At 40.1% G+C, this 26872-nt stretch overlaps 2 protein-coding genes across 5 annotated transcripts; one reads left to right on the top strand and one right to left on the bottom strand.

Moving 5' to 3' along the window:
* Positions 1-1054: 1054 nt before the first annotated feature.
* Positions 1055-14895, top strand: LOC111871557 (E3 ubiquitin-protein ligase Siah1). Of its 4 annotated transcripts, none has more exons than XM_023864753.2 (3): positions 1055-1387; positions 12280-12456; positions 13646-14895. In XM_023864753.2, the coding sequence occupies exons 2-3, from the start codon at positions 12281-12283 to the stop codon at positions 14331-14333; spliced, it is 864 nt and encodes a 287-aa protein (XP_023720521.1). In that variant the 5' UTR covers positions 1055-1387; position 12280; the 3' UTR covers positions 14334-14895. The 4 variants fall into 4 exon arrangements, with proteins under 4 accessions (XP_023720521.1, XP_023720520.1, XP_023720522.1 ...); XM_023864752.2 differs by lacking the exon at positions 1055-1387 and adding an exon at positions 9509-9643; XM_023864754.1 differs by lacking the exon at positions 1055-1387 and adding an exon at positions 10444-10531.
* A 5556-nt stretch (positions 14896-20451) lies between these two features.
* Positions 20452-25258, bottom strand: LOC117282871 (odorant receptor 49b-like). The gene is made up of 3 exons (XM_033754300.1): positions 25108-25258; positions 22840-22995; positions 20452-20511 (listed from the first exon to the last, which is right to left on the bottom strand). Exons 1-3 carry the CDS (start codon positions 25174-25176, stop codon positions 20452-20454), a joined length of 285 nt encoding a protein of 94 aa, XP_033610191.1. The 5' UTR covers positions 25177-25258.
* Between the last annotated feature and the right edge of the window lie 1614 nt (positions 25259-26872).

Genomic DNA, 26872 nt, shown 5'->3' with positions numbered 1-26872 from the left:
AATACGTATGAATAACTGGGAAAATATCAGGCCTATACGAGTATAAGAAGTTACTTTGCAGTACTTTCTTTTCTTCAGGTGTTCTTTTGCTGAAACAGGTTACAATTTATTGGTCGCGTAGATTAAACAGGGTGGATGGGATAGGTCGTTTAAAGAAGCTGTATCAACTGTAACGGGTGCATATCTTCCAACGATATGAGAATATCGTGCCTTCAGTGTTCTGGATGTGTTCTGGGAATACGCAGCCTTGACCTATTTCGCAAATATATTTCCGTATTTATGTGACGGGCTGACGGAAATCACGTGAGACGTCAGTCAGGGAAGTCGGTGTTCCTGCCTGAATAAGAAGCGGGCACCTCCCGAATACAAGCTATAACGTTACCTTTTCAACCAATTCGATCGGTGAAAGAACGAGAGAAAGAAGAAATGCGTGCACAAATTTGGAGTAAAACCTTTCTCACATGGAAAGAGAAATTGCTGGTTTTATTGAAATGGAATTCGGAAGAATCGAAGTGATTCGAAATTAGGTGTAACACTATCAGAATCCAGTACCAGAGTTGGTTAATTCGTTTGTTAGGTTTCTTGAAGGCATAATATTAAAAAATGCATTGAAAGATAGTTTATATATGATTGATGACAGCTGTTACGTTGAAAGCGCTTATTCTGTTAAGAACTAAGAAATAACAAGATAATTAGGAGCTAAAGATAGACTTTACCGTGTATTACTGAACATACGTATTTTCTTTATAGCATCTTATATAAAATAATCAAAGTATACAGAATTTGGACGCATTACATGCATTTCCTCTTGTTACATTTGTTGAAACGTGAAACCAGGACCATATCATTATCAGATTTGTCAGGAGAGTTTTCTCTCGTGTTAGGTCCACTCAAAGTTACGAGTATATAGGTCCGTAGGGAGCAAACCCTTGTATTACTTCACTGCACCAAGAGCACCCCCTGTGTCCCCCTGTGTCCCTCTGTGTCCCACTGCACATGACATTGCTCAGACAGTCGTTGGCTTTCATCGCGGCGTTCAGGGTCGTTCAATATCAGATCGGCTTGTGTGGGATTTGTTGTGGACGTAGTGAGATTAGGGCTGGTTTTCCCCAAGCACTTCAGTTTCCGCTGCCAATTTTCATTCCACCATTCGCATCATATTCATTAATAATGAGTAATGCTATATAGTCTCGATACTGGCAACGTCATTTAACAACTAACACGGAAATTATATTTTTATTCGTACTATTTATACCTGGCTCTGCGAATATTGGCCGTTTATAAAGAATTGTTTCTGAAGTAAATATTTGGATTACATCAATAAGATTTGTAGTAAAAGAGAAAGTGAACTCAGCTGTTTACTGTTGCCCGATTTAACAGCAAGTGGGTGAGTGTAAACAGGATTTACTTTTAATTACATATATTATATTTGAATTACGTTATCTAATGATTCTGTATTTCAGGATCCCGTTGTAATTGTTCAAATTAGCGTCCATTGTTTATCTTCCGCCAAAATTTCAACACTTGTATGTTCTACACTTCAACACTACATGTTTCGGCCTCAAACGGCCATCTTCAGGTGTTTTTATGTTACAGATATTTTACTAAAACTCTGTTGAAAGCTGCTACACTGTTTTAATTCGTGTTGAAATCACATGCTGTAGTCTTCTTAAGTAAAACGAGATAAAATAATTTAAAATTTCTGTTGCATATTATTTCACCTCACCCAGGGTGTCGCCATTTTCGTAAATGTATCAAGGTGTTTTTCTCGGTAGCTTGCCCCTCACGTTCGTGGTCTACTTTCAGTTTTTGACTGCCATAGGCTCCTGGTTTGTATGTGCTTCCTAGTAAAGACTAGTAAAGACAACACCATATGCTGTGGAGGAAGCATACACAAACCAGGAGCCTATGGCAGTCAAAAACTGAAAGTAGACCACGAACGTGAGGGGAACCTACCGAGAAAAACACCTTGATACATTTACGAAAATGGCGACACCCCGGGTGAGGTGAAATAATATGCAACAGAAATTTTAAAGGATTTTATCTCGTTTACTTAAGAAGACAACAGCGTGGGATTTTAACACGAATTAAAACAGTGTAGCAGTTTTTAACACAGTTTTAGTAAAATATCTGTAACATAAAAACACCTGAAGATGGCCGTTTGAGGCCGAAACATGTAGTGTTGAAGTGTATAATGTAAAAGTGTTACACTTTTGACGGAAGATAAACAATGGACGCTAATTTACATTGTCTAAAGTGAAAGTAACGTTAACAAAGCCAAATATTTAGGATTAGACAACATTAGAATCAGATTGGTAGAGATCGTAAATCTAAGTCTAGACACGATAAATGTCTTCACAGAACATCGATCAGTTCATTATGTCTGTACTGTGAAGTAGCGGTGAAACAGAATCTGGCTAGTGAAACTTTAGCTCGGAAGATCGCTATATGCATCAATTTTGAAGATTTGCTTAGAGTCGATGCATTATGAAAAATAAACATACGATTAATATGAAATTTCAAATAACCACTTGGCGACAGAACATCGAGGATGATGACATCGTAACTTCAACCCCGGTTGCTGCAGTCCTCCGAATACCAGTACAGCCTGCTGACGGGTGTAGTGGACTTATTGACTGAGTATATCAACAATTTCTTTGTAGTGTCGTAATTCCAGATTGGACTCTTGTTCGTGCAGATACTCAGATAAAGCCTGCAACTGACTGAGGAAATAACTGCATAATTTATCTCAGAAGAAGCGTAGTGCATACGGAGATTTTTTTTAAATGAGAGGAGTAATTTCCTGATATCTGAATCTCACGGAATTGTTCTAACAAGATTAATTCCTGTAAATACCGGAACATCTTTGTGTTCCTTCTAAAAATGAACCTTTCAGTCCATATTTTTAACAGTATTACTGGAATGTATGTATTTTTCACAGGTCAAAATCAGGCAGTTAATTAGAATTACTACGAGTATATTTACATTTTTTGCAGTTCATTCAATATTTATATGCCCAATACAATAGATATCCATATACGGGGGAGAATCAGTAAATAGTTCACAAATGGATATCGAACGTAAAACATATGACATTCGAAACTGGAAAGAAATATTTATTTCTCGACATAGCCTCCATAAAAATTGGTACATTTGTCCTATCGCTTTACCAGTGCGTCGAAACAGTAGCATAGAAATCTTTTGACTGTTGTCTCGGTCACTTACTCACCTTCGTTTCAACCTCTTCATCATCTACGGAACATTTGCAATTAAGGTGATTTCTTTAGTGGACCAGACATGTGGAAGTTACTAGGGGCAAAGTTCGGGCTGTAGGACGGATATTCAAGAGTTCTCACTGCAGTTCTTGAATTCTCTTCTGGATTGCTCGGGCTGTATGAGGTCTGGCATTGCCATGTTGAAGCAGCGCCTACTAGTTGGTCTGGACGTTTGCTGCATCCCGAAGCTTAAACCGACCTTCACAGTATGATGCAGAATTGACATTTTCACCACGCTTCTCAAAATGGACTAACAGTACTTCCTAAGAATCCCAAACATGGCAAGCATAAACTTCCCAGCTGATTGCGTAACCTTAACCTTTTGGGTTGAACGTGAACGGGGTTGTTTCCTTTGCATCGAAGCGCATTTTGATTCGGGTTGGTAGTGATGCACCCATGGTTCTTCCTCAGTATCAGTCATGTTAAGTACACTAGTATCATCATCATCTATATACAGTAAGAGATGTTGCAAGGACAGACCCATTCAGTTAATTTCTTCTGGATCGTTCAGTTCTCTTGGTACCCACCGTGAGCACACTTTCCGAAACTTCAAACGATCACGGATTATGATGTATGCTAAAACATGGGAGCACTCTAGTGCGGTTGCTACACTACCTATCCTTATCCTTCTGTCGGCTCGAATCAACTCATCCATCCGCTGCACAGTTGCTCCTGTCACAATCTCAACAGTGCAAAATCGTCGGGCATCATCTGTGACTTTCGAACGTCCTTGAGAGAATTTCGCTGCCCAGTTTTGAGCCTCTTTGAGCAGAATACACTGCCCATGGTAAATAAGAAACATTTATTTATGAATATACTGTGCAATGAGTCCTTTTGCCCATAAAAAAAGCACAAGAGAACGCTGCTCTTTGATAGTACACGCCTAAAGCACGGCAAGCACGGTCACCATTTTGACTACTGAAAGCAACCTCTGAACATGAGCATGCGTGTCTGCTACCGATACTGTAGCTGGACTGTGTTGTTACCTAGCGAAAGACATGGAAAACCTATTAGTCCATTATAGCGGTTTTACTTCCATTTGTGACCTGTTTACTGACTCCCTCGTAAATATTCTAGGATATGTTTATATTCCGTGTGTCCTGAAGTACGTATTGTCGCTTATATAAATGTTTTTACCTTTTCTTTTCTTTCCTATTTTCTTATTAAATGTAAGACAGAACATTTATTCTACGTTCATTACTTGCAAATCGATTTCGAATCGCAACAACATTTAATACATTGACCTAATTCGCTGATCTGTAACAGCATTGAGTTTTATACAAGCCCTATCCCTTAGACTCTAAACAAAACTTATCCCGCCAAAAGCAAAAGTAGTCATAATTCTCTTACCAGCTTTCTTGAGTTTCGCGCTCGGCGTATGAGGTCTGTGGACATAAATGTAGCAATTACAGAATTGTAGCCAACATGGCAGTTGCTTTCACAAAATTACAATTAACGCTGTCGATGTTACTATAATAGATTGCTAGCCTGCTCCTGCAGCTCTTTTATTGACGTAACAGCTTCTGAATATTTCTAAGCTTCACAGAATTTATTGTTATACGTCTAATTTTTATCTTTTGTTGAAAATAAAATAGAAGGATTTTGCTCCCGAGACTTTGTAGAAGGCGATGTCAGTACAGGTCAGATAAAATTGAACACCGCCTGAAGAAAATGAAGTCCAAACGCATAGTGATAAATGTATGCAAATAAGTGACGGTTTCTTTTTATGTTTTATCACATTGTTCAATTTATGAATCGTTTCAAAGTTCTTTGAACTCGATGTTTATACTACGTAGATCATTTCCTGCCCTAAGTGGGCGCTATAAATCTTACAGGCCCACTCTAATGTTTTGTATTCATAGGTCATGCTGTATTAAGATGGAAGCTTCTTCCAGAAAAGAATATATATGTTAAATTTCCGAAATGTTTCGCGATATTCAGTTGAGATTGTGTATGTTTCTGCCCCCTGTCGGAAATCTTTAATGCTGAAATATGAGGTCCTGAAGAGAAAAAGGATGGTTGAGGTTTCTTCAGAATAGGTTGCTTAGGGAAATATTTGGACCAGAGATGAAGGATGTTACATGAGGATGGAGACAATTAGTAAAGGAGGATGTCCATTGTTTAGGACCTTCAGACAGCGCTAGGGTGCTGAAGTGAAGGATGAGAGAATTGGGACGTTACCAAAATAGGGTAATATTATGGCCGTCTGCAGTACATTAAGGAGAATAGAACACTGAAATTAAAAATTCTGTAACTCGCAACTGTTCTCGGTATTCAAAAGCACTTCATGTGTTTCTCTTATTTAAAAGAAGAAATGGAATGTTCTGTGTGGGAAAATATTTATCTCCTCCCCGTAAATCCGGCAAGTCTGGAAAGGATGTCTCGAACCCCTTCAGTAAAACACAGACGCAACCTTGCCAGTGTTTCGAAATGAAGGGAACAGAGGATAGAGAAAACGCTCAGTTCTTCATTTTCTTTTTTGGATATTGAGACATAGAAAATTTTCTGACATTTCAAATAGCCACACAATAAAATCTGAGGAGTTACCTTCAGTCACACGTTTCAGTTGGGGTATTTATAGTATGAAAGCCAATATTAATAATTTTTTATTCAATTTACATTCAATATTAACAATACTTAAGATTCTACACCTTTTCAACATGACTAATATGTTCTCCTCTTCTGAACGGAATTATGGTAGTGAGAATGCAAGGGTTAAACAACTTGAGAGAAGTAGACGCAGATAGGTTAACACTAAAATGTATTTAACAGAAACTAAATATGAAAGTGTAGCTTGGATTCAACTGACTCAGAATGGAACAGAACAATGGTGTGTTCTGAAAGCGGCAGTGAACCTTCGGGTTGCTTAGAAGTCGGGGAAATCACCCCTGAGCAGAGCGCAAACGCCTTTTCAGAAGGACTCCGCTTTATGGAGTTCAGTACACTTGTTAGCGCGTAGATAATAATTTGTTCTGCTGGTACTTCTCATGTCACTGAGACGAATATAACGATTTTCTACGATATTTTAGCGTACTAAGTTTGGAACTCAATTTCTGACTGTAAAGAATGTTAAGAAACATGCTGAACAGATCTGAAATAGTGTCAGAAATTTTCGATTAAGAAACACACAAACACACGTATTCATACACAGATAGGCATATGTGTTTAACGATATTGCCTGAAGCCATTTGGAAAGAGAAATTTCGTTGTGTACCGCGTGATTTACTTCCACCTACTTTGAAAGAGTGACGCTTCCTGAACCAGTTACAGTTCCTATCCGTATTATCTGCAGCAAGGATAGGGATGTGTTTTTCATTTCTGAATTTGTTGCAACTGTTTTGCAGCGATAACGGTTTCAAGATTCTAAATTGGTTCAGAGCATTTCTTCTGAATATCACGTAGTACTGTTCGTCGGATGGAAAACCGGCCTATCGCAAGGCTTAAGAATGACAACACATCACACAGAACTGCCTTCAAACTTATTGATATGTCACGTGATGCTGAAGTGGTTGTGCGGGGTAAACTGAAAAGTAGCAGTTTCTCTACCCAGGTTGTTGAGTTTAATAGATTTCTCCAATAAAATGTTTTGATGTAGCATTTATGACATTAGTAAACGATAGGAAAAATCAAGAAAACGTTTTCTCTTACACAGAGCCTCCCGAAACAAGCAGAGTGCAAGATATTTTGAGTGTCTTGTCTTCGTATCTGGAAACAAAACTCTGTCTCGGGAGAACTCTGTAGGCATCTGTACTGGTGGCACGCCATCAATAGTTGGCTCCATCAGAGGTTTCGCCTCTCTTTTAAAAAGAGAAAATCCTGACGCCACAACACACTGCTTCATTTATAGAGAGGCGTTGGTTGAAAATATCCTTGAAGAAAATATGGATTACTCTAAAAAATTGTTAACTTTATCAAAAAATACCGTCTGACTCCAGAATGTTCTAACAACTGTGTATAAACTTAGACAAACATCACATAAATCTCTTGCTACATGTAGAAATCCGGTGGCTTAATAGAGGAAGAGTTCTCAACAGAATGTTTGTGCTGAAAGCTGAATTGCAGGTTTACTTTCAATAAAACACTAGGCCAGATTTTTCAAAATGCTTTGAAGATGAAGAGTGGCTGGAGAAACTAGCCTACTTAACAGACCTTTTTCATCACATGAATCAGCTGAACAAGTCTCTGCAAGGCCCCAGAGAAAACGTCTCGACTTCAATTGACAAGATTCTCAGACTTCAAACGAAACTGATTCTTTGGAAAAATCATGTTGTGAGAGGAAATCTTGAAATGTTTCCACGGCTGCTGGAACTTGGGAGTGAAGAAGCATAACACCAAGTCTCGAGTCTTATTGATAACCGGCTTTGAAGAATTGCGGAACAAAATTAAACCTTATTTTCCTTCTCTTTCAACACAAGTGCATGACTGCGTGAGGAGCCCTAATTCTCAGTCACCTGCTCAGCCTGAGAACTTAACTTCAAATGAAGAGGAAGAATTTTGTGAACTGCAGCCTGATCACATAATCAAGATGAGATTTACTGACCTACCAGTGGACATATTCTGGATTTCTGTGAAAGAAGAGTATCCTGTCATTCACAGAAAGCAATGTACACATTGCTTGCAGTTTTCGGCTTCTTACATGCGTGAACAATTTTTTCTTGTTTAACAGTAATCAAGAGCAAAGATAGAAATCGTCTCATTTCTGCTGGAGAAGAACACAACGTGTGCTTGTCTGAATTTAGACCCAGAATTAAGTATTTGTTCAAAGAAAACAAGCATAGGTTTCGCATTAAAAATGTAAAATTCATTGTCAATTTTAGTTAAAAAAAATAACGCAGTTTTAGGGTACATTATTGTTGATATTGCTTTGATTTATCTTACGTTTTTGATTAACTTTACTCTTCAACATTGTCATAAAATTTTCATGTTGTAAGTAGCACTAATTCAGATCAGTTTGCAACTTTTATTTACACGAAATCCAGATCCTACCTTTATAATAGTGTTTATGCAGGGGTTCCCTGAGATTTGAAAATTATTTCAAGCGTTCCTCAAAGGTAAAAAGTTTGAGGAAGGCTGCAGTAGAGGGTTGGGTGTGTAACGTGATCTACAGCAAGGGAGCAGAACTGTAATAGTCCAGTCTAATATGTGCGTGATGAAAATGCGTCTCTCTTGAATGAAGTTCGAGGTATATTGTCCACTCAGCAATTTAAGAACCATAATTAGGGATGATGTGGAATATGGGGAGGAAGAGCACGTGTAACTTAGGCAGGCATGACAGGAGGACACATCCACATTTCTAGGTAAGTGTTCAATTTATGGTTCAGAAAAATTTTATTAGTCTGGAACAAATAAACACATTGAATTCGCTAGAAAAATTATAAAATATTTTTAAAAATATGAGGCGTTCACTCCTCTTTTATATTGTTTTCGTTCAATTGAGATATGTAAGTATACAGCGGTGATAACTAGTTTTCTATAGTCTGGTATAGTTAGAATTTAAAGCTAGAACTTTTAATTCGGTCTGTGCGCCAAGCGAGCATTAAAATGCCCCGTACTTCAAAGGTTACTGGTACATATTTGAAGAAAATGATGCCTCAAAAAATTTGTAGTTGCCGCGGTAAAATATCTACCGAACCGTTGCCTAGCAACGGTAAGAGGATACACAGAGAGGCACATAGATTCTCCTTTGATGCATGGACCGCACGACGCGTCGAACAGTTCTGCTGTTCCGTGTATTCATTGCAGCAGGGACGGGTTCACCAATCCGCTGCCTGGTAACGGCAGGAAAGTGTACACATACAGGCACACAGACTGATGGGAGGGATTTATGAAGTACGCCGTTGAGATGGGCTCAGGTGTCATGATGTACATATCGAGTTTAAAAAATTATTTCTGACGTTCAAAAGTTGATAAAGGGGGATACACAGACGCACATAGAGGATGGAGATCCTGTAAGCCTAATTTTATTTTTAAAAATAAAGGAAGCATACTTAAAAAGGCTGAGAAACTTTCTCATACCGATGATAATGAGTGAATATATTACACCAGCTCACATTGCTCGCTTTTATCCTGGGGCAAGTTCCTTAGCAGACTCAGGCAGTTAGACTTCCTGCCAACTTAGCTCCTACAGCAGCTGCTGTCGCCTGAACGCCTTCCTTGCAGTATTATTGCCTTACGGATAGATGGCGGAGTATATGCATGACGTCATACGTGCCAGCAAATGATATTGATCATATTGATGTACTGTAATAATCTGTAGACAACCAATGGTAGGCACATTGCTGATAAAGCTTATCAACCAACGTCTCGTAACTGAACTGAGTGTTCACAAAAGTTCCAGAGGCTGTAATTGGGGGCCAACGATTGTAAACGTAAGTAATATACGCCATATGACATAACGTTCATAAATATCCACCAAGCTTTTTTATTTATCGTTCATTAAGTTAATTTGCAGAATTTATAGAAAACACACGAGCAGAGTTGAATCGAGTCAGTGAATATAACCTTTGAATACTAAATAATCATCTGGAGATCCAAGGTTCGAATATCGGTCATGAAATAAACATTTTATTGTAGTTTTCCCATCTCTTTCCACGTCAATTCTGAGATAGGACCTTGAAACAATCCAAAACCGCTGTATTTGACGTCTTCTTTTGTGCATAATCCAGAAAATCCCTCCCAAAGACCTCAATGACTTCTGCAGTTGAGAAAGCGCTTGTAAAGGTTAAAAAGAAACGTGGCTTAAATCAGTGAATATTGACGGTAAATCAGTTAATATCAACGGTAGATACGAGCTTCTGTGTAATGAAGCTAGATGTAGCTGAATTCAGAACTTGTAATTTTAAATTGAATTTAAAGAATCGTTGTAAACATTTAGGCCTATAAATTTCTTTGATTGATAACTGTGACTGATAAACGATTACACATGGAGGTGTGGAATTTCATAAGGTGACAGATTAATAAGATTTATTTGATAATCTCTTTCAATGTTGTGAAATACCCACAGTGTTTCAGCGTCAGGAAATACGACCGTTCTTCATCTACATGAAACGGGTATTCCCAGTAAAGCATACGTCTCAAACACGTGACTTGATGACACACACATACATATGTGCCAAACGATTGTGTCACAATTAGCTATTTTCGTCGAATCACTGACACTCGCTTTGTGGTAACTTGCTTGTGTGCTGAGGGTCGTATTTTAAGATACTGTTATTACATTTTTCTAGAGGGACTACGGAAAATACCGAAAAACTAAAGTAAGTACAGAAGAATATTGGTCGATTTTCCAATCGGAGATATTCCAGATGTGAAATTTGAATGCTAATCACTGAATTACGGTGCACGTTTCTTGCTTGCAACAAAGAATGCCTGTGCGTTCTATTGTATCCATGTAGACCTCTCTTCTCTTTGGAGTTAATTTCAGCTGCATACATATTGATTGGCATATGGGGTGGAAGGCTGATCAGGAATGTTAAGTGAGTGTGGGTTAAAAGTGAAAGGTCATTGTCTTTTTCGAGGTTTTATCCTTGCACTGTTATATACTGCATATATCATGTTTATTTGGAAGGGATGAATGAATGTATAAGGGATGGCCTTTCTTGGTCCTTGCACCGCGACCACAGTGATCTATTGTGCCTTATTAAGAAGGGATAAGGACATTTAGTAATAGGTATTGATTGAATATTTCAGATTATTTGTTATACACATATTCACTGAAACACGCTGTGTCTGAGTAGAGTTAAAGCCCACGGGATGTAGGATACTGACTAAGCGAGTTTCAGGAGCCGAGTCAGCAAGTCTAGGTCACGTTGATTTCCTGTGCAGATGGTAGAGTGATGCATGTAGCGGTGAGAGCAAAGTCTAACTCACATGAAATTACAGAACAAAGATGGTCGGTTTTAAAGAGAGAGAATGAGACGGAAAATAATTATCCAATTGTAACTTCTGTTACAATAGGCCTTGGGGAAACAATTGTCATTTTTAAGGTTAGTTAAAAGGGAGTGAGGGTCACAATTAGTAGACACAAGTGCTTTAAGATCGAACCGTGACCCACTCTCCGAGGAGCGGGGGTGACAATGGAAACATCAGGCCGATTACAGACCTCTACAAATGACGAGTTGAGACCTGATGTCCACGTATTTTTCAGCATTTTGTAAGTAGAGATCTGTTTTCTGCCAGCCAGGCTCAATAACTTTTACAGACAGGAGAAGTGATTGCAGTTAGACCAGTTCGAGTCAGACCATTGATATTTTGTTTTGTTGATTGAATAAATGTTACTTTCTTGTTTTTGATTAGGAAAGAGAAAGGTGTTTCATTGATTCGGGGAGGGACTACTATAGGGATATATCCTTGAACAGGAACCCCTATACCGCAGCCCCCCTGGCATCATAACGCATCACGTGGGATACCCGAGGAAAACTACAAAAAATATCAGTCTTTGTAGCCGGTAGTTCGGACGAGATTGAAACTGGATACTTCTGGAATAGAAGTTTAGATGGTGTCCTCGTCTTTAAGGCCTGTCGGGAAGGCGTGTTCAGCAATAGGGTGATTCTCAGAATGAATGATTTCAAAGTAGAGGGTTGGGATGATCTTATAGCAACAAGAATACACTCTGCCAACTGCCACGTAGTCACACAGTTATCAGCAATACTGTCAGAAACTTATCGCTGAGTGACGTACCATTCTCGGTCTCTTTCCCTGGCCTTCCGACTGCACTTGGAAGGTCGTACTTAGAAAACAATTCATTAAGCGTGGACTCTCAGAAATAATGGTAAAAACTACGTGGTTTTAGTCTGCAAGCGAAATATACCGACCGAGCGACCGCCGCTTGTCGGCGAAGTTAGTGCCAACTTTAGCGGACAGAGGGTGTCGTGTGGTCAGCGCAACGAATCCCCACGGCCGTTAATCTCAGTTTTCTAGGCCGGACAGAAATAATGATATATATTTGTATATTTTGTTGCTAGACATCCCAGTAGCATGCTTACTTTATGTACCTGAATTCCAGAATGCTTCCTTCAGACAGACGGAACCTCGAAAAGATTTCATTAAAACTGCTGAGCGCTTCCAGAACTTCATTATCAGATGAACAGGACGAAGACCTGAACACAGCCGTGCTCAAATTGCTACAGTGTTCTGCCAGCTCCTGCCTTCGCTACCTGTACCCACCCATCAAACAGTGCAGGTTTGTTCTTTACCTACACACAAACCCATATTCATACACAATCACACATTCACATTCCCACACGCAAAAGGTAAATTTGTCCTTATGGTTAACAAATTAAACACTACGCCATGAAGACATTTGGGGGAATGGATATATAGACCCATGTTCCCTTAACCTCGGTACTAGTTGGAGGTGAATAGGTTAGCTTCACTTCTCGGCTGCTTCACTCCCGGGGAAAGAGCCCTCGGTACCAATTAGATAGGAGTTTGGTCGCCTGTTTCTTCGTGCACTGTCCCGTGTCATCCTTTATTGCGACAATTTATTGACTGTTAAAATGTTATGTTCTGGAAATCCCATTTTATACATTGGGTTTTCAGTGTTTTATCATAAGGTAAAAGACATAAAGCTATCTTGTAACAGGCCGTGAAGGTCCATAGGGTTGTTAGAGGTCAAGGCTCCCACATTTTCTAGACAATCTGCTCACAGATGGCGGCAAAGTGTTCAGCCTTACGCGCCGGCCGCCCTGTAGTCCCCAGGAAAATTATTTAATTCCTGGTACTCATTTTTGTTAGAGGCTGAGTCAACCCCAGGGCCATAGTGCGGCTGGTCAGTTGTTTGAAATCTTTCCATCAGTGCTGAATAAGCACTCTCTTTCATCTCATGGTTGTGGTATTCTTTGCTTTTGACCTCCCAAATAGGAGGATGAACACGAAATTCTTCAATAAATTCCAGTCGACCCCAGGGCCATAGTGTGGCCGGAGGGATTAGGTAATTTGAAAAAAAAATCCACATCATCGGGACCAGAACCCGCGACCTTCCGACTTGTAGCATAGTGCCTCACCCAACTACGCTACCGCGTGCCCCCAGTGTTTTATCGTACATATAATAAATTAATTTGTACATTATACTTCGTCTGCAGTGTTTTTCAAACAGAAATATTCAGAAACGAGATTTGTATCAATCATCATATATAGAGGGAAGGTTCGAAACGGCTGGTGGTCACCGGATCCCCAGAAGAAACCTCAAGATAATGGAGAATATTCAAAATAATTGACATCATAATGATTAATTTTTAGCAAAAAAATTCATCGTTTCACATACGTGTTTTTGACAATTTGCTCTTACCTACAAATCAGTAGTCTCTATTTTTACCACTCGTTACTTCATGTCTCCAGCTCTAGTTAATGTGACGGTTGCTATTTCACAGATCTGGGCACTGCTTGTGCCTTAGCTGCTCTGAACTGCCGCGTCCCATCTGCCCGCAATGCAGCACGCCCCTCATCCAAGCCAGGAATGTTGCTTTGGAAGCAATTGCTACAAAACTTCTGGCCGCATGCAAATATCGTTCCGAAGGCTGTCCTGAAGCGATGCCACATGGTTACAGTATGCTGGCCCATGAAATGCAATGTCACTTCCGTCTGCATAGCTGTTTTGCCGGTAAATGTAAATGGACTGGTACTGTTCGTAACATTTTGGAACACATGGAAAGCCACCACAGGGAACGAGTGTTCCTGGGGTCTGAAAAAGTCTTCAAAATAAAGAAAATTAACAACCGTGAGGATATGGATATGATGTTCTTATTTTCATGTGAGGAAGGCGATTTCTGGGTCAAATTTATTTACAGTAAAGCAGAAACTTCATTCTTCGGTGCTGTTCAGTACATTGGTAAAGCAGATATAGCAGGTAAACATAGGTACCGTTTTGAAATTAAAACTTCGGGTGATGAATCTGAAAGCCTATACACATTCTCAAGGAGAACACATGCAGACACAACAAATTTCGAAACAATTTTTAATAATCATGATTGTTTCTGGGCTCCAATAAATATTGCCAAATACTTTGCAGAGAATGATGTACTTTCGGTCAAACTGAACATAGATTATATTGGTAATTGAAAGTGTTTGGACATGTCAATAATGTGAAAAATTTAATATGACCACATACACATACGCATACTTTTATGAAGCACCAAGTACGAAAATAATTTTAAAATATTTACTTCAGTTTTAAGAGAATATAATTAAGCAGATAAAAAGAGCACAGGAATGTTGTTAAATAACCTGTACAGAACATACAAAGCATTTCACTATCAAAATGCAAATCACATGTTACATCTGACACAATAAATTGCAAACCTTGTCTGAATGAAGCATAAACTTGTATGACAACACTGGTGGTGACATTGCAAAGAGATGTCGGGTGTATGACCCGAGTTTACCATCCACTTTGGTTCATAGAACTGGTCTCTGAGCTTTACGTTTCTTAATTCATAATTGTCTTGGATTTTGGGCGTGTTCTAAATTCATACTTTAGAGTGGTAAGGAATGTGAATAAACTAGACATGGGCCGAGGATGATTTTATGAAAATATATCCAAACATTTTGATTGTATGAAAATTATGGTTTCTGTTTCATACTATTTACTTAGTGTTAAATAAATCAAGTCTCTTGCCGTTTTTATACTTCATAGATTAAAAAAAACTCAGAATTTTTAAATTAATCCTTGACTTCAAATTACGGAACTACTGAAAAAGTTATCTGAACACACCATTTTAAGACTATAATATTAACAGGATTTTGCAGTGAAAATAACAACAGATAATTTATTGTGCAGTTTGTACTCATTAACGGTGAGAAAATAAATTGTCTACGTGTTTAATTCGCGTAAGAGCGTAAGATCTTGGATAAAATGGGCAGCATTTAGAATTGTGGAAGCACAAATAGCTGCACTTAGGGCTTTGCCAGTAACTCTACGCAAATTTTATTTCTTTCCTCTGTTTGAGAATATCCCAGCCAGTTGCTCAACGGAATGATTTAAACATTAGTAACTGATGTTCACAGACATCATTCTGAAGGGCAGAAAAGGAAGTGGTGCAGAAGTAAATAGAGTAGGACTTAGGAAATTCGAACCCACATTAATCGGAATTACCACCAGTCCGAACTGTCTTACAGTATCATACTCGCCACGCGCATGCGCAAGCATACGCGTACACAAAGCAGCGCCTCAGAAATTAAAGTTTTAATATCGTTATGTTACTTCGTAGCAATAAAAATGAATTCTTGAGAAACATGTTATTATATGTTAATAGACCTGCACCTCTGGGTTATGAAAGATATAACTCTGTTACTGCTTTCATGGAGTCGGGCGTGTAGTCGAATGTCCGAGGGTTCGGAATTGACATTTTATTGCTGTTATATATAAAATTTACATATTAAGTTCAACATTATTCATTTAAGTCCCATAACAAAGCAACGCAAAACTATTGTCCATTTATTATTTAAATTTACATGAAGATTGTAAAACATTTAATGTGTTGTTTCCATAAAATAAATAGCCTAAGAGACGTGAGGGAGGGGTAACTCCAAAAGCACTTTACTGACAGACATGTTAAAAATTACTTTAAGCAAGTCCAAATATAGCCATTATGGCCTAGACTACACAGAGACATAATTCAATTTGTGATTTAATGAGTGTTTAAAATAAACTGACTTATTGCAACAGAATTAATTTTTTAACTTCAACAGTACCAATAGTACTGAACAAAGATATACTTTTTTTATTGCCTGTGAGGTGGGACTAAGTCCCTTGCACTGCGGCCAATTCTGGCCTATTGTACCAGCCCCAGATGATAGGTGAGGGTGATTGTGGAGCAGTTGGTGGAATGAAGATTGGCATGGGAAACCGAAGTACACGGAGAAAACCTGCCCCAGCGCCACTTTGTCCACCACAAATCCCAATTGACCAGACCCGCGATCGAACCCGGGCCGCCGCGGTGGGAAGCCAGCGTCTAACCGCTTGAGCTATGGCGCCGCCATTAGAGATATGCGTTACTTAAGTGTTTGTAACAATGTCCATTGAGAATTCTATACTACAATTCACACGGCTGAGATTATAGGAATCACCAGGTTCCACTCCAAATAGTAAACTTTTCTGCATCCACCTTTCCTGGAATGACAAATAAATAGTTTCTCTTTAATTATCAGTGAAATCGAAATGTATCAAGTTGAAGAAAGTTGTTCACCACAAAACTGAAGTTCTTACTCAGGGGAACTATACACTAATAACTGCACATAAAGCAAAGTGGGCAGCGTATTGAAGAACTGAGGATTTATGCAGCGACATCCATTCAGAAAAGAGTTCCAGTACGTTCAGAGAGAGATGAAGAAGGAAATTATCAAGTATTTTAAAATCCGGATCTGGTAAATTTCAGCTAATTCCTTCAAATTTTGAAACCTTTCAAGTGGCGTTATATCTGTGTAGTTCTATATGTATGTCATCGTTTGTTCTACTACAGATGTGTTGGTTTTCAGATTGGAAATCCATGACGGAAAGAAAAGTCTTTACTTTTCGTTTCGTAGAGATGAGAATGAAATGTTCGCAGTTTTTATAGGGCAGGTTCGCTCAGTGTAGTGGCAGAAGAAATCTTACAATATAAGTTAGATTTAGCAGGAATACAGGAGGTCAGTTGGGATGGAGGTGGCATCGCACCAGCAGGAGACTATACATTTTTCTATGGAAAGGGGAATAAAAATCATGAATTAGGTACAGGTTTTTTTCGTACATAAGAGAATCGTATCAGCAGTTAAGATGGTAGAGTTCGTTAGTGATAGGATATCATATAATAATAGTAAAAGGTCGCTGGTGCGATATCGTTACAGATGTTCACGCCCAAACAGAAGATAAAATTGATGACATAAAGGACAGGTTCTATGAGAACTAGAACATGTATTTGATAAATTCTCGAAGTACCCTATGAAAATTTTGTTAGGGGATTTCAATGCCGAAGTAAGGAGGGAAGACATTTTCAAACCAACAATTGGGAATCAGAGTTTGCATGAAATTAGTAATGATAATGAAGTTAGAGTAGTAAACTTTGCCACATCAGAAAATCTTACTGTCAAAAGTACAATGTTCCCACATCGTAACATCCATAAATTTACTTGGACATCTCCTGATGGGAAGCTACACAATCAAATAGACCATATTTTGATAGACAGGAGACGGCACTCAAGTATACTTGATGTCCGATCATTCAGGGCAGCAGATTGTGATACTGACCACTACCCGGTGGTGGCAAAGGTTAGGGAAAGGCTGGCAATGAGCAAACAAACAACACACAGTGTTCATATGGAGAGGTTCAATCTCAAGAAATTAAATGAGGTAGAGGGTAAAGAGCAGTATTTTGTTGAAATCTCAAATTGGTTCGCGGATGTGGAAAACTTGGAAACTGAGGTGGATGTTAATAAAACTTGGGAAACTATTAGAGAGAATATAAAAATGTCTGCCAAAGAGAGTCTAGGTTATTATGAACTGAAGAAGCATAAGCCATGGTTCGATGAAGGATGCTCAAAATTATTAGATCAAAAAGCAGGCGAAATTGTAATGGTTACAGGATCCAAGCGAGTTAAATGGGGACAACNTAGGGTCGGTGATGTTAGGCAGACAGAAATCGATACAGCTGAGCCGTTAATACCTGATCCTAGCCCTTTTGAGGTTGAAAGTGCTATTGCAAGATGGAAAAGGTATAAATCGCCAGGTAGTGTTCAAATTCCGGCAGAACTTATTCAAGCAGGAGGCGAAATATTACGTTCTAAGATCTACAAGCTAATTACTTCTATTTGGCATAAGGAAAAATTGCCTGATCAGTGGAAGGAGTCTATTATTGTACCAGTTCAGAAGAAGGGTGATAAAACTGATTGTAGTAATTATCGGTGATATCACTGCTATCAACTTTTTACAAAATTTTATCCAATATTCTTCTCTCAAGGTTAAATCCATATATAGATGAAATTATTGGGGATCATCAGTGTGGATTTCGACCTAACAGATAGAATACAGATCAGATCTTTTGCATTCGTCAGATATTCGAGAAAAAATGGGAGTACGATGAGACAGAACATCAGCTATTCATTGACTTCAGGATAGCCTGTGATTTTGTTAGAAGGGAAGTATTGTACAATATTCTGATAGAGTTTGGGATACCCATGAAACTAATTAGGTTGATTAAAATGTGTTTAAATGAAACATATAATAAAGTCCGTGTAGGTAAACATTTGTCTGATAAATTTCCTATCCAGAATGGTCTAAAACAAGGAGATGCTTTATTGCCACTACTTTTCAACTTTGCTTTAGAATATGCCATTAGCAAGGTCCATGAAAACCAGGTGGGACTGAAATTAAACGGGACACATCGGCTGTTGGCCTATGCCGACATGAATCTATTGGGTGATAATATAGATACCATAAAGAAAAACGCACAAACTTTAATTGACGAAAGATAGGAGGTTGGTCTAGAAGTAAACACAGATAAAACTAAGTATATGTTACTGTCTCGTCACCTAAATGCAGGGCAAAATCATGATATAAAGATAGGAAACAGATGTTTTGAAAATGTGGTACAGTTCAGATATTTGGGAACGACGATAACAGATCGAAACATAATTAAGGAGGAAATTAAGAGGAGATTGAACTCGGGTAATGCTTGCTACCATTCAATCCAGAACATTTTGTCTTCTCGTTTGCTGTCCAAAAACATAAAAATTTAAATATACAATACTACATATAATTTTTCCTATGGTTCTGTATGGGTGTGAAATTTGGTCGCTGATATTAAGGGAGGAACGTAGACTGAGGGTGTTTGAGAACAGGGTATTGAGAAGAATATTTGGACCGAAGAGAGATGAAGTGACAGGAGGTTGGAGAAAACTGCATAATGAGGAGCTTCATAACTTGTACTCTTCTCCAAGTATAATTAGAATGATAAAGTCAAGGAGGATGAGATGGGCAGGGCATGTAGCACGAATGTGAGAGACAAGGAATGCGTATAGGATATTGGTGGGAAAGCCAGAAGGAAAGAGACTACAGGGAAGACCAAGGCGTAAGTGGGTGGACAATATTAAAATGGGTCTTAGAGAGATAGAATGGGATTGGATTAATCGGATTGATCTGTCTCAGGATAGGGACCAGTGGAGGGCTCTTGTGAACACGGTAATGCACCTTCGGTCTCCATAAAATGCTGGGAAATCCTTGAGTAGCTGCAGAATTGGCAGCTCCTCCAGAAGGGCTCAGCTCCATGAGTAAGTAAGTAAGAGATGAGAATGAAAACCAAATATGGCGCTGTTATGTGACAACGATAATCATATGGTCTGACAGTAATTAGATTCTACACCTTAAAGGTAATTGCATAAAATACGCAATAGTGTTAACTCGGATTTGTTCGAAAACTGAGGGACCGTATGTGCCTGGTAAGAGAAACGTAAGACTCCGGCAAACTATGCCTGAATTAGTGGAAATTTGCGTATGTATATGATTTATCTTAAATTAACTTGGGCCGCGACTAGCTCAAGCGGTTAGTCGCTGGCTTCCCACCGCGGCGGCCCTGATTTGATCCCGGGCCTGGTCAAGTGGGATTTGTGGTGGACAAAATGGCGCTGGGGCGGGTTTTCTCCGAGTACTTCGGTTTCCCCTGCCAATCTTCATTCCACCAATTGCTCCACAATCACCCTCACCTATCATTGGGCTAGTACAATAGGCCAGAAGTGGCCGCAGTACAAGGGACTTAGTCCCACCCCACTAGCAATAAAAAAAGTATATACAATATCGATGACTGGATTATTAATTAATTTGGAGCAGTTGGAATTGAAACTGGCAGTAGCAACCCAAATACCCTGAGATAAACCGCCAGAGTGTCACTATTTGACTACAAATCCCAGCTGACCTGAGCTTGGATCGAACTTGTGTCTCCCGATGGGAAGCCAGCGCTCTAAAAACTAATGTTCTCAGATCGCGCAGTCAGTTATAGCCTAGTATTTCAGCCGGCACTTGCAGTTTCATACCGTTCCTTCGTTCGAAGCCATAGCACAAAGAATTTCCTCGACGCAGTAGCTGTAAATTCATTAATCATTTTGTTTGCTGCTACACAGAATCACTTGAAGACCGCTGGTAATTTACGGAGCTTAATTTTTACTGATGTTGAACTTACAATTTGTTTTTACAAATTCTGTGTCGCACATACTACTTCCCCGCGTACACTTGCCGCAGTAACGTCAGGTAGGAATACGCTGATTGCACCACCTGAAATAAAAAAAAAATATGCATAAACACTCTATAGAATACCTCTTAGTTTGTTGTCTTGTTTGATAGCACAATATAAGCCAAAGGGGTGTAGCGTGTCAGTCAGTTCCACCGTACGTTACAAGTACCGACACTGGGGTTGTGGACCCACAGTTACTAGCGCTACTAACACGTACATTCATGCTGACAGCAATTAAGGTACTTCACATGTTAGCTCTGGGTTAATTAAAACAGAACATGCCGCGCTGTATAAGGCACGAAATATCTTGGCCAGATCAAACTGTGAGATCGTGGGTTTGAATCCCACTCGAAGCAATAATATCTGGGTTTATTCTGATTTTATGTTGTCCTGTGCAAGTAGCTGCCTTACGACGGGCCAATACCCCGTCCAAGAGTTCTACCAACTGCATATGGGATCCATAGTTTCACTTTATGATGTGAATAGGCCTGACGTCCCAATCCATCGTGGTAGAAGGAGAAATTATACACTCAAGTGCCAAAAGTCATGGGATGGCCGTATGTATATTTATTTTTAAGTGGCGCCACCGCCCCTTGGCTTGGGAATGCCCAGAGCAGTATCAGTTGTGAGGTGTTCTCTCGTGAGTCAGGGTGAACACCGGCCTGTCTGCTCATGGCAAGCCGACGTGAATTATCGGAGTTTGAACGGGGCATGATAGTGGGTGCCAGGCGGATGGGATATTCCATTTCCGAAGTTGTGCGGTCATTCAACATTCCTCGATCCATGGTGTCACGTGTGCACCGGGAATACCTTGTGGAAGGCATTTCCACTCACCGTGGACAGCGCAGTAGCCCACCACGGCTGCTTAATGATCGTGACCAGCGGCGTCTGGCTAGAAGTGTCCGTGGTGACAGACAAGCGAACTGGCTGAAATCACATCCACATTCAATGCAGGAGGTACCAGACGCATATCCAGCAGGTCAGTGCAGCGTTCTTTAGCTTCCATGGGATATGGGGGCAGAAGACAGACCAGACCTCTGTTAACACCACGACACTGGACACAGCGCCTAACCTGGGCTTGTGACGTCGCTAATTGGACCCTGGAGGATTGGCAACATGTGGCGTGGTCCGATGAGTCACGGTACCAGTTGTTTCGGGCGGATGGTAGGGTTCGGGTGTGGCGCAGACCCCATGAGGCCATGGATCCCAGTTGTCAACAAGGCACCGTGCAGGCTGGTGGTGGTTCCATACTGATGTGGGGTGTGTTCATGTGGCATGAGTTGGGTCCGCTCGTCCACCTAAACACGTCATTGACCGGTGACCGCTACGTTACACAGCTTGGTGACCATTTGCAGCCCTTCATGGACTTCATGTATCCCCACAACGATGGGATATTCCAGCAGGACAATGCACCGTGTCATCGGGCCAGAGTTGTCGAGAATTGATTCGAGGAGCATTCTGGAGAGTTCCGACGAATGGTGTGACCACCACGTTTGCCAAGCATGAACCCAATCGAGCATTTATGGGACGTGGTGGAGAGGTCCATTAGCACCCAAAATCCTGCACCTACAAATACCAGGGAGCTGTGGGCGGCTATCCAGACGGCATGGCTCAACGTCTCTTCAGAGGTCTTCCGTCCACTTGTGGAATCGATGCCACGTCAAGTTGCTGCACTTCGCCGGGCTAGAGGTGGTCCTACACGATACTAGGTACCTATCCCATGACTTTTGGCACTTCATAGAAGTAAAAGTAAGTGAATTTGTTTCTATATTTAATTAATTACGAGTAAGCACTACGCCATCAAAACAAATGGGAGGGTGGATGTGTATATCTAAGTTTTCTTGACTTCGGCACTAGTTGGAGGTGAGTGGTTAGCTTGACGCCCCGGCCGCTTTACTTCCGGTGAAGGAGCTCACGGTACTCTTTGGAGAAGAAGTTGGGTGAACCCCAGAGCCGGTCCGGATGGCGTTGAGAAGAGAAAATTCTTGACGTTACCGGGACCCGAACTCTGACCCTTCACTTGTTTATGTAATTCGAATTTAAAATATAATTAAACTGATCATTTAAAGTTAAATTCTATGAAATAATTCTTCCAGTGCTGTAAGAATTATGACCGAGAAGGTTGGAACAGGCAGGAGAATACACACAGGGTCTATTGGTCTGTGGCCTATGCGAACACGTGTCCGAAGTTTTATGACGGTTGTTCTAGTCTCTGTAGCGAACGCTGATGTAACACCTTAAGTTATGATTAGGGCATTTTTCATAGACTTCTCCATTTCTCATACACATTCACCGTACATCATTTGATGCTAAAACAGAGAAATGTTAAAGGATCCATAAATTGAATCGAAAGTAAGAATGCAACTCACTGCTGCGAATAGTTCTAGGGATACGGTTCCGAAGGGCCCCAGTGTCAGGACGACCGGGCGCTGGGCCCTCATCATGATCAAACCAACAGATTTCTGGAAGGCTATAGATTCGTTGTACCACTCACAGGCATATGCAGCTTCAGCAATGCTCCCGCCCTGAGACATAGATATCTTATTGAAGACAATTCAGCAGACATCTGGAACTCAGATATGAGTTTATTAGTATAATATTAATAAGAAGACAATTGTTTCTTCTTTGCCTAACAAATTAACTTATTTCCTGGAGCCGAGCCCTTCTTGAGAAGCCACCAATTGTGCAGCTACTCAAGAACTTCCCACCATGTTATGGAACCCGAAGGTTCATTACCTTGTTCACAAGAGCGCTCCGCTGGTCCCTATCCTGAGCCAGATCGATCCAGTCCATACCATTGCAACCTACCTCTCTAAGATCTATTTTAATATTATCCACCTTCTTCTTTGCCTGATGTAACCTAAAAGGTTATCCGAACACCAGAGAATTAATTCGCATTTTTATTTCAAAAGAAACCGGTGGGCCTACTAAAAATCATATGAATAATTTAGCTTTTGGCGGCTCAGTGGTAAGTTAAGCTATCTTCCAATGATTATGTCTGATGTTCATCATCAAAGTCCGGTCTAGAAAACCGAAATTAACGGCCGTGTGGATTCGTTGCGCTGATCACGCGATGCCCTCTATCCGCTAAATTTGGCACTAACTTCGGCCACAAGCGGCGGTCGCTCGGTCGGTATAGTTCGCTTGCGGACTAAAACCACAGAGTTTCTTCCTTTTGTTTTCTTCTTCATCAACGCCGTGTGCACAGGTCGGAACTCAGGGCATCAGTTAGGCGTTCATGGTTCAGATTAGTGGAAATACATTATAAAAATTTATAAGTAATAGAAGGTAACAGAGCACGTTGATAGCTAGCGAGAGTTGGGATTTGTTGACAAATAATTCCCCTGTTTGTAACCTGGAGCTCGTGTGCACCTGGTGTCCATGTACATGTAACCTAGAATCAAAAGGTATTTCTTTTGGTTCAACGTGAAGACATCTGCTAATGGTTGTAGGGCAATTCCGATATTCATCCTTAGTGATTCATTATAAAGGCTAAATTACGTAAGGCCGTAAATGGTCTTTTCCATCTATTCTATGGGCCGCTTCTCAGATTTTGCTGTAAGCAATATAGATCACTTGCACCAAAGATTAGTCGGATATTGATCCATAATAAAGCCTATTATAGGAGATACTTATCCTTGTTTTTCGTAAATATTTTGTTTAATTTTGTTCAAATTCAATATGGGAGATTTTACTAATAGCTTTTGCAAAATACTCTTATTCAGCAACATTAATTAATAATAAAGCATAATTTCCACAAGACCATAAATATATATGTATGAGGGATTTCAAATAATTTTTACTCAATTATTCCCATTTCACCTGCGTTCAATAAACTTCGAAGAACACCCGTAGTAAATTTGTGTATTGCATTGCGGACTACATTAGCGAGCTCACAATTTCCCGTCCTGTTATAGCTTTGTGACCGATCAAATTTGAAGGCTTAATACTAGATTATATTTCATTATTGGAATTAATTAATATTACTGAGTTGAGAATAATTACTATTGTTTGTTGATTCGTAGAAGTAAAAAGGCAATAGGCGCTCAGTATAATTTACATAGCTTAATGAGTAATATTAAAATAATATAATTAACATGGATTAGTTATTAAAAATAAATTGCGTTTCTTACAATTTTGATGTATCGGAACGGTGAAACCTTTGAAGCCTTACGTGCAGCAAATGTTCGTAACATACTTTTCAGTAAGTTGACACGAGGGCCGCGCCATAGCTCAAGCGGTTAGTAGCTGGCTTCGCACCGCGGTGACCCGGGTTCGATCCCGGGTCTTGTCAAGTGGGATTTGTAGTGGACAAAGTGGCGCTGGGGCAGATTTTCTCCGAGCACTTCGGTTCCTCCTGCCAATCTTCATTCCACCAGTTCCTCCACGATCACCCTCACCTATCATCTGGGGCTGGTACAATAGGCCAGAAGTGGCCGCAGTACAAGGGACTTAGTCCCACCCCACTAGAAATAAAAAAAAGTTGACACGAGATAGGGCCAGCTGGTAATGATGAGGCCATATGTCAAATTACTAAGCTGTTCAAGATGTCGCACCGCCGCAACACTCATATCTGGCATAGCAGTTCGCGTATGAATTTCCGTGGGACATCTCTTAAGTGAGTTTTACGAACGTACGTGCACTTGAAGCTGTGTCGCAAACCAGCAGGGAAGACCGATCTGAAGAAGGGCATCCGCAGTGTACATAATGACCTTCGGCAACACCGCCGCGTTTCCAGACACCTGTTGAAGTAAAGGAATTAATTACAGTAACATGGTCTCGCCACGAATCATCCTGGTGAGTAATGGGCGGCCGGCGCATAAGGCTGACAACGTTACCGCCATCTGTGAGGCGTCTGTCTACAAAAACTGTGGGGGCCTCAACGTCTCACAATCCTATGGGGCCTCCACGGCCTGTTACAGGGAAAACTTTATCTTTACCTTTTTTCCATGGTCTTACCACTTCCGCCAAACAAACTGCAAGACAATTAGTCAGAAATTCCAACAGGAGGGCTGGGACACGTGCAGATGATACCGAAAAAAAAAAATATATGTCTATTACAATACATCCTGTGAACGATCTCCTTGTGCCAGAATAAAAGAAAGAAGTAATCTTCTCTATTTCTGAAAAATATTATTTATATGTAATTTAATAATTACACATTGTTAGGAAAAGAGAATAACTTTCTTCTCCAACTTTTGTTTCTTTAGGATTTTGCCCTGCAAGAAAATATACCACCAACAACTGCACATATTTCCCAAGAGTCAGGCTCTGTGTTGCGTAGTTGGATTCAGGCAGTAGTAAAATCGTTAAGAAGCGTGTTTAGAAATCTATGTCACATTTAGATAGTATCTTTATGCTGCATTCAATAAATTTAAATAAAATAAAATGCCTTTGAATAATTTATTTTAATAAAATAATTTTCATTGTTCCTGGCACATCTTGCCATAAAGCACATCTGTTACGCTTCGCAAGCTCCACATAACAGAATATTCCGCTGTCTCCCATAGCTCATGAAGTCAGCCATAAATCATAGACAGAATGCAAAAATTTAAACATGGTTTATATAAAGGTTTGTAGTAGCGTTTGATACGAACATTACGTTACATTCGATGTTGTCAAATGTATGGAGTGCATTTGGTGCGAAGACATTTCGGTAGTTGACTGTACTCCGGTCTGCAAATCGTTGGCTGCTATTACACGTACAGGTTTATTGTGACTATTATAAATTTCTGAGAGGATGCAGACCCTGGCTTATGGAAACTGCAGGTCCCATTGGCTCTGTGAATAGCACCTGGCAAGGGCATATTCCTATTGTTACCTTGTGGGTAGACAGGACTCAGCCATGAGAGGCAAACTGAATATGAGCCTGGCCCACCAAGGTAGGAAGTTTTACAATAGGCTGATAGTGCTCAAGTAAAAAAAAAAAGGCTGATAGTCCTCAGTAGCGTAATCAGTATAGCGACTGGCTACGGGCTTGAAGACTGAGTGGTCGGAGTTAAAGTCCTGGTGGGGGCAAGTATTTCCTCTTCTCCAGACCGGCTTTGGGGTCCACCCAACCTCCTACGCAATGGGTACTGGGGGCTCTTTTCCCGAGATAAAGCGGAAAGGACGTGAAGTTGATCACTCACCCCCAGCTATTGCCGAGGTCAAGAAAAGTGGATCTATACATCCACTCCTTCATACGCCTTCATGGCATAGTGCTTGATTAAGCACAGGGACAATTTTGCCTTTGCTGCATATTTGAGGACGGAGCCCAATCCCCGCAAATTAGGAGAATGACTTACATATATATATAGTACATGTGAGCAGGATTTGTAACAGTGAAGTTACATACTTTCAGACGCCTCCCTGATTATGAAAAGTATTAATATTAACGCAGGCTATATACTTTGAAGTCTG

This window comes from Cryptotermes secundus, unplaced genomic scaffold (genome assembly GCF_002891405.2).
Source record: "Cryptotermes secundus unplaced genomic scaffold, Csec_1.0 scaffold1264, whole genome shotgun sequence".
In the NCBI taxonomy this organism is placed as follows: Eukaryota; Metazoa; Arthropoda; class Insecta; order Blattodea; family Kalotermitidae; genus Cryptotermes; species Cryptotermes secundus.
This window is presented reverse-complemented; position numbering and strand designations above follow the sequence as displayed.